This window comes from Adiantum capillus-veneris, chromosome 13 (genome assembly GCF_014529385.1).
Source record: "Adiantum capillus-veneris isolate H3 chromosome 13, ASM1452938v2, whole genome shotgun sequence".
Lineage (NCBI taxonomy): Eukaryota > Viridiplantae > Streptophyta > Polypodiopsida > Polypodiales > Pteridaceae > Adiantum > Adiantum capillus-veneris.
The window spans coordinates 151,671,490-151,685,636 of record NC_140943.1 but is presented as its reverse complement, the minus strand read 5'-3'; the positions used below and the strand labels follow the sequence as shown (position 1 = coordinate 151,685,636).

The following is a 14,147-nucleotide window of genomic DNA, read 5'->3' as shown; positions in this document are numbered from 1 at the left end:
TGTGCCATGAACGTCAACAAGACATCATGTGCAGCTTTGCATGAATGGTCGTCACCATGTGCGCATAGAAGCAACCATTGTGAGCACGTTCACACCTGGAACAACTCATGTGTACACTACATCTGATGTATTGACCCTTGGAATGGGTGCACATAAGTAGCAAGTTACCCCCCCCCCCCCCCCCCCCCCTTTCTTTGTGTGAACGCACAACCAAAGGAATTTTTGTTCATTATAAGGCTACGGTTACGCGAGGCGCAATATTTAGTAATTTGTAATTGTGCCTAATGTGCTCAATTTCAAAATGCCAAGCGCCTACTGAGCTGTTGTCGTGGTCACGTGCATGATACCTGGCTTGCCTCACTGCCACCTGGAGGTGCTTGGGTCGACTACAGCCGTTCCACCTGAGCTTTGAGAGAGAGAGAGAGAGAGAGAGAGAGAGAGAGAGAGAGAGAGAGAGAGAGAGAGAGAGAGAGAGAGAGAGAGAGAGAGAGAGAGAGAGAGAGAGAGAGAGAGAGAGAGAGAGAGAGAGAGAGAGAGAGAGATCACTGGCGAGACAATAGAGAGAGTATCAATGGCGGAACCGTAGAGAGAGAGCATCGTGTCGAAGCTTGACAAGCTGCAACACTGACAAAGAAACTCCTTTGGCAGGTTACATCATCTGCAAGACCTTCATAAGTTTCCAATTGAAGGCCAGAACGCTAGCATTGAAGTCCTCACTGATACCCACTTGCAACTATGCAGATTTTGGTATAGTTACAAAATGGTTTGCCCGATTCCATTGAGCAGGCTCAATTATATTTTGTGTGACCACGAACGAGGCTCATTTATCCACACAAATTACTGAAAACTGAGCCTTAGCTAAGGCTGGGTTCACAGTAGGCGGTGACAGGAAATGTTACCCTGCTACCAGCGAATCGCAGCCCTGCACGTCAGCCTCCCTGTTCACATCGCGCGGCGGCAACTCTGGAAAAAGGTGCCAGCTTGCAGAAGCAATTTTCACTTCCGACCCCCCCCTCGCCCCGCACACCCCCCCCCATCTTCTCCTCTTCCACCCTCCATGTATGCTATAAATGCCAGCTTGGCATGCCTTTTCATTTTGCAGGTCTTTTTTTTAAATTAAACAAATTCGTTCTTTTGTCTTCTTGCGTTACTTCCACCCATCCCCTAAAGTTCACACTGGGCGGCGGCAGGAACCACCCATTCTCTCTTCCACCCTCCCCATTGTGAATGTATAGCAGTGGAAGAGTGAATAATTCATGTCCTCCACCTGGAACATGGCGTTCTGGAGGTTATCTTCCGCCGTGCCAATGTGAACCCACCCTAATATGTCATTACGACGTTACGTTGGGTGAAGGCATGTCGTTGACGTGTGGGACGAAATCTGCTCAACCTAGGTGGCACGACAAAATGCCATGTTGGCAAGGTGAGGCAAAGCACAACCACAAACTTCAGAAGGACACAGCCACGTCCTTCCTCACTCTCCACGCACACGCGATCCGTCGTACAGACACAAACGCTCTCTCTCTCTCTCTCTCTCTCTCTCTCTGTGCGCTGTCTGCTCTTGCGTGCTCTCGCGCCCCTTACCTTTGCGTGTCCTCAGGTCTTTTGCGAGCTTGTGCCAACTCTTCCGCCTCTTTCATGGGTTAGTGCAGGAATTCTCTTGAACATCACCGTTCGCCTTGGCTTGGCATGAATTTGGATATGGCGATTGCCACCTTTTCGTCATCCTCGGCCCAGAATCTCTGTGTGTGCTTGGCACCATCGCAGCATGGTAACTTGTCACGAAGTAGCAATCCCTGCAAAAACTACGAGCGCTTACGAAGGCTTGCAAAGTCATGGGTTGAAGGTGAGGGTGTCTCTTTACGCAAAGCAGTGGATAGCAAAGCCTACGAGACACTGCATGGAGTAATGAAGCCCGGGGTGAGGACTTTGAATTGTCGAGCTGAGCTTGAGTGGCTGGATCATTTGATGCTAGCAGTGGGTGTTGGGCTTCCTTGTACCGTGATGGAATGCGGGGATGTCGTTTACAGAAGTACTCTACCACGCTCGAATGCCCTCAACATTACACCCCCTGGTGTTCTTCTCACACTCTTTGTGGCATCCTACCTTTGGGCCACACCGGGTGTTGCTCCTGGCTTTTGGGACATGTTCTTGTTGGCCCCCCTTGAGCAACTCATCAGGCCCACATATAAGAAGGTATTGCCACTGTTTCATCATCTGTAAGTTATATACTTCTCTTTCTCACATGCTAATGGGCAATGGCATCATCAAGCGAATATGGACAGGGAAAAGCTCCATCTTGAGTGAGAACTTCTATGCCTTATGAAAGGGAACATGTATTTGTTAAAGTGTATTTTTGACAGTGGGAATCCAGCATCAGCTATAGTGTTCATAGGGATTCTCAACATGAAGCAGTCTGTAGGAAGTATTGTTCATAGGGCGTGCTCTGCCCTTTTTGAAAGTTAGCTTCTAGCAAGCAGTACACTACGGGTTTTTCTCTCGCATTGGTGACTACTAGAGTTGCAGTCCCTTTACTGAGATCAGCCTCGCCCCTACTCAATTGGTGCTTATGGTTCAGGAGGATTTTGTCCTAGGAAGGAAGCTTGGCGAAGGGGCCTTTGGAACAGTATACAAAGCATCTTTGACAAAGAAGCCACAAGCAAAGGTAAATTTTCATCTCTGCTCCTTAATGGATTCCTTTCGCTCCAAAGTGTGCCAAGTTGCATCTTTTTTTGGATGCAGGTTGGTGATTTGGTGGTTAAGAAAGCAAATGAGTATGGAGCTGTTGAAGTATGGATGAATGAAAGAGTGCGAAGGGCCTGTCCCAAGGCGTGTGCTGATTACATTCATGGATTTTTAGAGGTTTCTTTTTTGCCTGATAACCATGATGTCCGTTTTGATACTGACTTCTTCGTTCGGTGGTCAACATGTTGGTTGTTTTCCACATGTGTGGGTCTAATTCATTCCTGCATCTTGTTTGTGAAGTTTCTTCAGAAGATTGATTTGGATGATAAAGTTTGTCTATTGCTAACACTTCTGGTGATAAAAACTGTATTGCAGAAAAGTAGCAAAAGCAAAGGGGAAGAATACTGGCTCGTTTGGAGGTATGAGGGGGATGCCACACTTTCAGATTTAATGGCCTCCAAGGACTTCCCATACAATGTAAGTCTCCAATAACGGACTCTGGTTTGAGTAGGGAGCGTAGAAGTGTTCAGACGTATAGAACCATGTCCTTGTAGAGATTTGTTTGCTCAGCAAACGTCTTGTGACTATATGACCATTGTATCGTGGTGTTTCAACAATGTTTTTTTACTTGATAGAGTTCTCATTCAGCTGTGGGTCTTGCGTGCATAGGTAATCTTTAGAATTTGTTGTGGTGCTTTCATGAGGATGCCAGCAGAGCATGGTTTTAGAGTGGGATTTGCATTAAAACTCCTAACCCTACTAGCTTAAAGCTTGGTCCTATTCTAATTTTTTATGCCTTTTTATTTTATTGGGGTTTAGAGTTTATCCTTTAGTTATCCATCCAACCACATTTAGTGGATTCTCTAGAGGATATGGATTATGGGTAGACCATAAATTTCAAGGCTTTTTTAATGCCATAAACCAAAAAATGGCACAATTTTTTCTTAAAAGCTTACTGCAACGTTGCTGTTCCCCAATCGCCATGGCTTTGAGCCCTTGAGCTCCCTTTTCTACACATAACCCAAGTGGGCGCTTCACCCAAAAAATAGGGTCCTTGAGCCCTTAATGAGGCCAACCTTGGCAGCACTTGAAGCCAAACGTGGTGGCTATGGTCAGTAAGAGCAGCAGGCTGTGGCCAGCCTCGTGGCATTGTTGAGACGTGGCTGTTGCCGTTGACAAGGGGCAGCTTTTGCCATTGATGGCACTGAGGTACATGCGCCGCGTATACTCACACAATTGGTGTTCTCTAGTTTTTTCATTGCTTTTTGGTTACAGAGACTTAAAAAGTCTCATTTAACTTTTCAAAATGTTATTTTTTATAGAAGTCTTTAAGATCTCATTCTCACAGGTTTATTTCTCAATATGGCCAATATTGGATTATCCAAATGATATGGCACTAGAGTTGAGAAGTTCTCTTGCACAGGTTTTTCTCATTGGAAAATTAAGATACTACGCTTGAGAAGTTCTCTTGCACAGGTTTTTCTCATCGGAAAATCAAGATTGAATTTCTAATGATGCGAGAAGTATGGAAGACCGTCACGCATGATGAACCCAAGTTTGTGAGAGGTGATGATAAAAGTGAGACGCATAACACAAATCAACCCTAAAAGTGTGGTGTCCTTTCTTTTATAAGCCAAGGGTTTGGTCAATTTAAAAACCAAAGGTCGGACAAATGAAAAGCCAAGGGTCATGGACACTCAAAAGGCTAGGCTAGTACCTATATAAAGACTCCTTTGAGGGCATATATAGAGGAAGATTAATCATTAGTTTTTGGGTGATCTCTTTTTGAGCATTCCTTGAAGACGACGAAAGCTTGAGCACTTATGAAGTTCAAGAAGGCCTTAAGCATTTGTGACAACAACTTGTATTGGCCATCTTTTGCAATATAAAAGAAATACCATTCGGGGGCGCTCTCTTAAGGGCCAACGCTTCTAGGGTAGGAACTCTGCCTTCTTGTGTCTCTTGTGTTTGGGCTCTTTCTCTCTAACTCTCTCGTCTCATAGGTCAATATGGACTTTAGAAGACGTTAATATAACATATCGTTTCGTTTCATTTCTCTTTCAACTTGTAGTCTCTGCTATTGTGATTCACCATATGTTCTTAATGTATAGAAAGGTTTCTATGGTGTGAGAGCTTAGTTGATTGTTAAAAATGTGATCGTTCCCATAGTAGCAAAGCACGATGGTTTATGAGTCTACCTCTCATGAAAGTGAAGAGGAGAACAACAATGAAGAAGTGGAGCTCGGGAACGACACCAAAGAGAAGGATCTTGTTGAAGAAGTAGCTAAAACAAAAGCCATGCAACTCATGCAATAGTCCCTCGTGCTACTAAGGATCCAAAGCTTTCATAGTTCATTCTGGCAAAGGATCTTGATACGGCGGTAAAGCAGTGAAAGGCGAAGAATCCACTACTTTTGGCAAGGGAGACTCAAGAAAGATTGACTGCAGTAAAACGAGAAAGACACAAGGCTCGACTCAACGAAAGGCGGATGCTCATAATGGAAGTCTTGAAGACAAAGCAAGTGATCCTTTTGCTAATATGAGGAACTCAAGTGACTTGGATTTGGATGCGCATTATGGAAGTCTTGAAGACAAAGCAAGTGATTATTTTGCTAGATATGAGGAACTCAAGTGACTTGGATTTGGAAATGCTTATGAATAGATATGCACCATTGGTGGAGTTCGCCCATAATAACTCGGTCCATACATTGATAGGGAAGGCCCCGTTTAAGATTGTTTATTTACTCTCTCATTTTGACCGATGTCTTCCTATTTGATTGAGTATGATTGGATGGAATAATTCATCAGAGACATTTGTGGAATTCTAGTTAGAACCGGATGTAATGGTTTCTAGTGTATGAAGAGTTCCAATTTGGATGAGATAAAATGGGTATGTGGTTTTAGTGCATCAAGACATCCATGAGAGATTGGTCAGATTTGGATGTGATGGCTAATATTGCTACTCTAGGATATCAAAAGTTCTGATGAGGATGAGATGGTTGGATAGAAATTTGATTGATTCTAGTGCACATGGAGCATTTGAGCATTTGAGATTGAATTGGATCATTATGCTTATACTTATTTAAGATAGATGTCACACACTTGGACACCCCAAGTCGGAAATCTGGCACGACATACGAGAGAATCACTTAAAATACTTCACAACTCTAAAATCACAGTGCAATTTGGTCGACGTGTCCCGGCGTAGTTCCGTGCCCAGAGAGATTGGCCCCAAAGACTGGCGCCCATTTCAGTATTTCTTTTATATTAATGCTTAAGCAAAGTACAACTCTCGAGGGGACCTGTGCTCTCAGATTTTGCGTCCAGATACTCTCCAGAGTGAGGACCCAATATTTATTCTTACAAGGGAAGAGCCCCAAAAGCAATTAAACTCAAAAACAATTTGTCCCAATAGCAACTTGTTTCAAAAAGCTTTTGGTCCCAAAAACTGCGTTGTGGTGACAGAAGCGCCGTGTCTCATCCTTACCTCTTGGGATGACCCCTTTGAGGTATAGACGGATGCGAGGAATGTCGCCATAGGTGCCGTGCTTCAACAACATGGTCGTCCAGTTGCTTTTTTCAGTCCGAAGTTAAATATTGTAGAAAAGAATTATTCTGTTTATGACAAAGAACTTCTGTTTGCCATTCACTCTCTCAAGCATTGGAAGCACTTTCTGTATGGTAGAGAGTTTACAGGTCGCACAGATCATCAAGCCCTCAAGTGGCTCCAGTCTATGCGTAGTGCACATTGGAGTGATTGCCAAGCACGGTGGTCGCAATTTTTTGAGCAATTTGGTGTTTTGATTGAGTATATGCCTGGTAAAGCTGACTCTGTTGAGCAGACGCCTTAAGTCGCGAAGGACAAACCTTGGCTCTTGAGTCAAGATCCACAGTTTCTATTCAAGGTGTCTCTTTCGACAGCATGAAGAATCAATATGCAGAATTCGAGTTTGGTAAGCAATGGTTGCAAGCCCTTGCTTCCCAAGGGCCCAACAACTATCTCATTCGTGAAGGTTTGTTTTATTTTCGTCACCGTCTATATGTGTTGCCGTCTCTCAGGACACAACCATATTGCACGATGCTCATGACTCTCTCACAGGTGGGCATAGGGGAATGAACACCACTTTGGAAAAAATAGAACGGTTCTTTTACCAGTCTAAAATGCGAAAAGATGTGTTTCGTTATGTCACATAGTGCACCGTTTGCCAAAAGGTAAAAGCTCCTCGAGGTAAGCAGCAAGGTCTCTTGCTACCGCTGCCTATTCCAGACGCGCCTTTTTAGGATATTTTTATGGATTTTGTGACTAACCTTCCTTCTAGTTTGCATTCATTTGATCGTTTCAACAAGTTTTGCATGTTGATTCCTTGTAAGGCCACAATCACCGCACAAGATGTAGCACGGTTGTTCATAAAGCATTGGTACCCCCTTTGTGGTTTGCCAAAATCAATTGTTTCAGATAGGGATGTTAAGTTCACGTCCAATTTTTGGCGCGCACTCTTTGAAAATTTTGGCACTAAGTTAAATTTTTCATTGGCTTTTCATTCACAGTCAGATGGTTAGACAGAGATTTACAATCAGTTGGCTTTTGATGTTTTAAAGTCATATGTGCATGATCAACAGTCTCATTGGAAGCTCTGTCTCCCATTGGTTGAAGCTATTTTGAATGACTCTTTTACCTCTGCCACTGGTCGAACTCCGTATGAGGCAGCTTTTGGCCGTCCGTTCCAGTGACTTTTGACTCACTCTGTTAGTCAAATGCCTGATGCCAATGCTGAAAGTGAGTCGTTGGATGAGATTTCTAAGAGTGTGAAGTTTCGGCTAAGCAAGGCTCCATTTCAAAGTTTTTCATTCATAAAGTCATAAAGCAGAATATTGTCAGCATATTAGTATCCTTTTCAATTTCTTTCTAGTATGTGTTGTGGAGCGAGTATCTCCTCGCCTTTTACTATTTCGGTCTGTCAATCGTTCTCATTCATGTAGCTTTTTGGGGCACTACGCAAATATATGTCCTTGTTCGCCACAGTCAAAGCACTCTCGTTTTGAGGTATTCTGTTTTCAATTCCTTTGTCAGTCAAGGACGCGTATCTTTCTTTCTTTCTTTTGTCATCATTTGCCGAATCTTGATCGATCCTTGGTGTCAAAGATTGATCTGTTGGATAAGGAAGGTTACTTGAATGCATAGCAAACCCTTAGCATGTCCCATCAGTTGCTGTATGGACTCAGATTTCTGTAATAAATAGTAATCACGTATCTCTTTGAGAAGTCCACAACAAAATTGCTCGATTTGCTGCTTAAAACTGATGTCTTTGAAAGATGAGGCAGGGAGAAAAACATCCCAAAATCTCTCGCAATAAGTATCCATAGTATCTGCCTTGGCCATCCGAAGATGATTCCAGGCGATAATCACGTCACGTTCGTACTCTTGATGAGCCACGAGGAAATAAAAAGTCTCTTGAACTTTAGCCACTTTCTCGGTGCTTCTTTTCGTAACAGAAGAGTGGACCACTGTCCGTGCATTTCCTTTCAGATAGGAAGTTGCCCTTCAAATCTTGGAGTGCTTTGAATAGCGCCCATCAGAAAAAGCTATGTCAAACTCTTGAACAAAAATGAGAGCCTTGTGCGCATCTCGAAAACTTGAAAAGGTCAGAAATTTTATTGCTTGTCCACCCTCCTTGAATTCTTTGGTCTTTTTGCTCTTATCTTCGAGAAAGTCGTATTGATTGGCTCTATAAAAGTGCTTCCTCTTTGAATAAAACATCTGTTCATTAGAGTCCGAACTCTCAGAAGAGGATGAATCCTCTCAAAATTGTCAAAAAATTTTCGAGATCTTCGGTGGGATCTACTTTTCTTGACCTTCTTCTTGTCCTTTCCATGTCTCTGGTTCTTTGTCGTTTCTTGCCCTTTCTATCCTCATTACTGGAATCCAAAGAAGAAGAGCTGTCGGAACTGAACTAGACACGCCCTCGAAGCGTACACACTTCTTGGCTTTTCGTGCATTTGCGAAAGAAGACTGTCGACCCAAATAACCAGGGTATTCTGTTCCCTTGTTGCGTCTCTTTGAATGCTTTGTGGTCTTCAATATTTGGTTGACTCGTCGTTCGCTCACATCATCAAGTTCATCTTCAATGTACATCTGCGGGGCAGGTGGTTTCTTTAATGCCTACTTTAAAGGTGAGCTGATGGCTGTACGCCACCGAGTGTGCACTTCGTCGAACGAATGCTTGGTAAAAAATTTTGTGTACTGAGGATCCTTCGAATACTGGAGCATTTGCTTAGCACAAGCATCAACGTGCTGTTGACGCTGCATCTCCATTCGTTCATACTCCGTAGGCCGTGGTGGTCCGTACCCGTTCCGAATCGTTAGGAGCCGATTGTCGTTCATCTGAATTTTTCGTACTTTCACCTGATCCGGAGTTGTTGGGTGGGTTTGTTAGATTCTTGTGGGATTCTTTGCCTGAATCCATGTGTGTCACGATAAAAAGGATCAGATTTCCCAGTGGAAGGAAAATCGACTATGCTCTGATACCACTGTAACAAACTTGGACACCCCAAGTCGGAAATCTGGCACGACACACGAGGTAATCACTTATAATACTACACAAATTTAATCACAGTTAAATAGAGAGTTGACACGGCCCGCCGTAGCTCCATGCCCAGAGGTATTGGCCCCAAAGTCTGGTGTCCCTTTTGGTAGTTCCGTGCCCAAAGATATTGGCCCCAAAGTTTGGCGCCCCTTTCGATATTTATTTTTATATTAATGCTTGAGCAAAGTACAAAGACCGAGGGTCCTCTCTGCTCAGTTGCTTGTCAACAAAGTCAGTGGAAGAGTGGACCTGGGTCCATATTTATAGGCCCATGGCCTTCAATCTCAAAAGCAAGTACATGAAATGCTGCAAACTCAAAAGCTTCAAGTCCAAAAGCTGTCTACGTGAATCGCGAAAATCCGTATAGCCAGCCGTCGCAAAACGCGGAATTTCCCTACGGTTGTCCATGTGAGCATGTCAGCGCAAGCTGCGGGTCTGTCCGTACTGCCACATCATCAGCCAATATTGCCACGTCATCATTTTGTGACAATCTTACCAAGAAAGCCAATGAAGTTTGGCAAACTTTGGAAACCACTTTTGGAGGTAACTACAAGTTGTTACTTATGATCAACTATACAACATTCAATTTCAACGGGAGAAACTCTTAAGAAGCATCTAAACACTTTTAGTCTATTGTTCCAACAGTTAGCCACTCCAAAAGCTTGCCTTGATGATGATAAGAAGGCTGTGTTTGAAGAGTCTTGCTAGAGGGATAAGTTTATCGAGATTGTCGCAACACTGAAAGTTGACAGAGAGATGACTTATGAAGAGAAGGCTGTGTTTGAAGAGTCTTGCTAGAGGGATAAGTTTATCGAGATTGTCGCAACACTGAAAGTTGACAGAGAGATGACTTATGAAGAGATGATTGCCATCCGCTTTGATGAAGTTTATAGCATCTGCTACATGTGAGAGGTCATACTGTGACAACTTTTGATGGGGATCCATAGGGGTTGAGATAGGTTTACACTCAATCATACCAAATTCTTCCAACAACCCTTGAATATAGTGCTTTTGAGAGAGAGATGCCATGCCCCCTCTGTCTGCCATATCTCCAATCTAGTAATGAAGCAAGCCGAGATGTGTCATTTCAAATCCCTTAGCCAAGGTCTCCATAGTACTGTGGATGTGCTCAACGTGGCTACGTGTGATCACAAGATCAACATAGAGGATAGCAAGAGTCAACAATTCTCCGTCATTGTAAATATACAAATTTGGGTCTGTAGTTCAATGTCAAAAGGAGTGTCGTAGGAAGAAAGAGTCCATCTTTTTGTACCACGCTCGAGGGGTTTGTTTCAGGCCATGGAGAGTCTTTAGCAATGTAAGAACCCTGGAGGTTGCTCCACATACACATCCTCCTGTAAGTCGCCGTTGAGAAAAGGTGAGACTACACCCATGTGAAAAATGGGCCACCCGAAAAAGGCAGCAAGGGCAAAAACTGTCCGAATGGTCGCCATCCTCATAATCAATGCAAAGGTCTCGTCATAATCCACACCCCGTCTCTAAGAGAAACGAATCGTGCCTTGTGCTTGTCCAAAGAACCATCATATTTGTACTTGGTCTTGTAGACACATTTGACACCAATCAATTTTCGCTTGGCAGGCGGTGGAACCAACTCCGAAGTGTTATTCTTTTTTATGATATCAAGTAATTTCTACATTGCTAACTTCCACTTTGGTTGTCAAAGAGCGTCCCCAACTGTCGCAGGATCTGTCCTTGATCATTGTTGACATCAAAGCATAGTTCACATGTAATAAAGTCCTATCTGTCTCAACAAATCGAAGTCACTGAGAGTGTTGTGTTGTACAGGCATCACGCCAATCTGGTGGAAAATCTGAGTTCGTTGCATCTCGCAAGGTCTCCAACAGCCTCTTCGGTAACTTGTCTGACTTGCTTCCTGGGAGAGGAGCTATTGGTAATCTTGCTCTATCTTTACACTATGATGAGAACCATTGTCATCTGCATCATATGGAGTGGGTGCATGCTCCTCCGTAGCCTGAGGGATAGGAGAGGAGGATTCATCAACATCAAGAGGCAAATCATAATGTGGGTCTCCAAGTATCGGCAAATCTGAAGTCGTGGAAGACTTGGGAGCAGTTGTCACAAGACGGGCACCACGTGCCAATAGAAAAGAACAAACTGAACATACGTTTAGCACTTTAAGAACAACTGAGCTGAAAGAGAGAGAGCACACGCAACATGGAGTGACGGAATTCCACCTCCAGAGAGTATTGGCCCCAAACCTTGGTGCCTCTTTCAGTATTTCTTTATATTATTCGAACTCGGTACAATGCCGGTACTCGTGCTTTGCACCTTCTCACCGAAGCGTGCCAAAGAATGGGCCTTTTGCACATAATTAAAGGCCCTTGGCCTCAAAAGAAGTTACATGAAAAGCAGTAAACTCAAAAGCATCTGGTCCAAAAGTAGGTGCTCAAAAGCTGCCAACGTAAATCACGGAAATCCGTATAGGCTGCCACTTCAGCAAGCCAGTGCAAAAAGCGGAAATACTTAGAGGTTGCCACGTCATCAATCAACGCGAAATCCGGAGATCTGTACTGACATGTCATCAGTTTTTATGCTATTCTTTTTTTTTTGTGTGTGTGGGTCCAGCTGTAGTTTAATGCCTTTATGTCCTCTGGGCCCCATCGGATGGGGTCCCAAAAGCTGGTGGAACTTTTACTTCTTCTGTTGTTTCTTTTTAGGTTTTATAGCTCCCTCGGCCAAGATATGAAGGTTGGCATTCTTTAGAGGCTTGATACGTCAGCAATTTGTGACATCCCCCCTTCTTGAAAGAAAGTTATCGTCCGCGATTACAGCATATCTGCAAAATAACTCAAGTTAGCTCAGACATTTCCGAGGGTCATTCCAATGGACATTTCGAGGGACAATCCGAGGGACAATTAGTTTCTCATTCCAATTCGGAGCTCTTGATTTCTTGGGTCCTTGGCTTCCCAGAAGAATCTCCTCCAATAAGGAGTCTCATTCCAGATTGGAACTCTTGATATCTTGGGTCGTTGACTTCCCAGAAGTATCTCATCCAATATGGAATATTCAATGGGTGGCACATCACAATGCAACACAAATGCTCACATACGCATGTTACAAGACATAGAAACATAAAGTCGCCAAGGAACACTCCCCCTGCAAATAACCATCCAGGTTTGGGCCATGAGCTGTTCAACGACTCCCTCATCACTCCTCCCGCAAATAACCTAAAAAGGTCCGGGCCATGAGATATAGAGGCCTTTTACAACCAAACGCCCCCCAGACCACTGCCTGCGTCGTTTGGAGGTGTTAAGAGTAACCACTGCTCAAACTTCTTAATACTCCCCCCGTAAATGACCATCCAGGTCGGGGCCATGAGTAAAAACAATACTTTTCAATCATTCAATACTCCCCCCGCAAATAACCACAAGGGTCCGGGCCATGAGTAAGAGTAACCACTGCTCAGACTTCTTAATACTCCCCCCGTAAATAACCATCCAGGTCCAGGCTATGAGTAAAAACAACACTTTTCAATCATTCAATACTCCCCCGCAAATAACCACAAGGGTCCGGGCCATGAGTATGAACGAGCATTCTCAAACATCATTTCTCACTACTCCACCCGGGAGTAAAAATTACCAATCATTGAAACCAGTATTAAAACCAGAGTCAGACAATTCAAATTGGCACCAAAACAAGTTTAAAACAAATACCATCCATTTCACAAAAAATTCAAACAATACTTTTTCAAACAGGTTTAAAAGTATCTAACTATAAAACTACTAGCGAGTTTCATTCAGGGTTTTGTTTGGACAACTGAACTTTGAGGACGACTAGCTTGCCCTTCTGCATCACGGTGATGGTTCGGTTCCGAACCTGGAGAGTTGCATCATTTTATTTGTGCCAAGGCATGCCCAAGAGAACGTTGCAATTGCTTAACTTCATAATGTGGAAATCGGCTTTTCATGATAATATTCGATAGTCACTGGAAGAGCAGCAATGAGCGGTACCACTTGCTGAGTTTTCCCCGTGGCTAGCTCAGCTTCAATTTCTCCACCCTTTGCATCATAATCAAAGCGCATCTGCTTCAAGAATTCTAGATGGATGAAGTTTTCGGTAGCTCTTGGTTCAAAGAAAATTAGGGCTTTCAAGCCGTTGACTTTGCCATATGCTCGACACAATTCATTTGTACTTTCAAGGAGTATGCCATAGATGTCAGGTACTAATCCAATGGCCGGTTTAGCTGCAGATGGTCCCATGTTTATGTCGACTGTTGGTCTGTCGGTGCGTTGGGGACAACCAAAATAGTTATGGCCTGTTTGAAAGCATCCAAAACATCGGCCTTCTTGTAGTAAGGTGTCTCGTTGTTGAGGTGTTAAAAAAGGCCTTTGGGGTTGAGTTTCACGAGACTCTTGAGAAGTTGTTCGTTGTTGCCGAGAGTTGTGGTTAGTTGTCGCAGTTCTTCTGTGGTAAACTCTAGTTTTCCCTTCATCAGTTTGTAGCTGACCGCAACATTGTCCATAAGCTCTTGCATGGTGGAGACTTGCTTGGAGAGACAATATTCCTGCAATGGTGATGGTAGTCCAATTGTGAAGTTTTCGTCCGAGTTACGACCAGTTGATACTGTGCTAATTCTTTCTATCTTTTGTGGTGCGTATGCCCTATCAACTACCTCATTTTTGTGCTAATTTTTCCGATTTAATGCTTCTTTTAGTGCTAGGCTTCATTATGGTTGAGTCTGCCCTTGATTTCCGGAGTCATGACAGAAACTCAGCACGCTGAACTTTGTGTTGATGTATGCTCATGTGTGTGTGTGCGTGTGTTGTGTGTTGTGTGTTGTGTTGGGGAGCATATGTTAGTACCTAGTTCTACACCCACTATTGGGCATTGACGACG

General features: G+C 43.6%; 1 protein-coding gene across 1 annotated transcript in view; it reads left to right on the top strand.

Annotated features, from left to right (window-relative positions):
* Positions 1 to 1,488: 1,488 nt before the first annotated feature.
* Positions 1,489 to 14,147, top strand: part of STN7 (Serine/Threonine kinase domain protein) — a 31,538-nt gene continuing 18,879 nt past the window's right edge. Inside the window, exons 1-4 of the mRNA XM_086527572.1 lie at positions 1,489 to 2,196; positions 2,579 to 2,665; positions 2,743 to 2,862; positions 3,061 to 3,162. Coding sequence (XP_086383698.1) covers positions 1,690 to 2,196; positions 2,579 to 2,665; positions 2,743 to 2,862; positions 3,061 to 3,162 — 816 coding nt within the window. The 5' untranslated portion in view covers positions 1,489 to 1,689. The remainder of the gene's footprint in view (positions 2,197 to 2,578; positions 2,666 to 2,742; positions 2,863 to 3,060; positions 3,163 to 14,147) is intronic.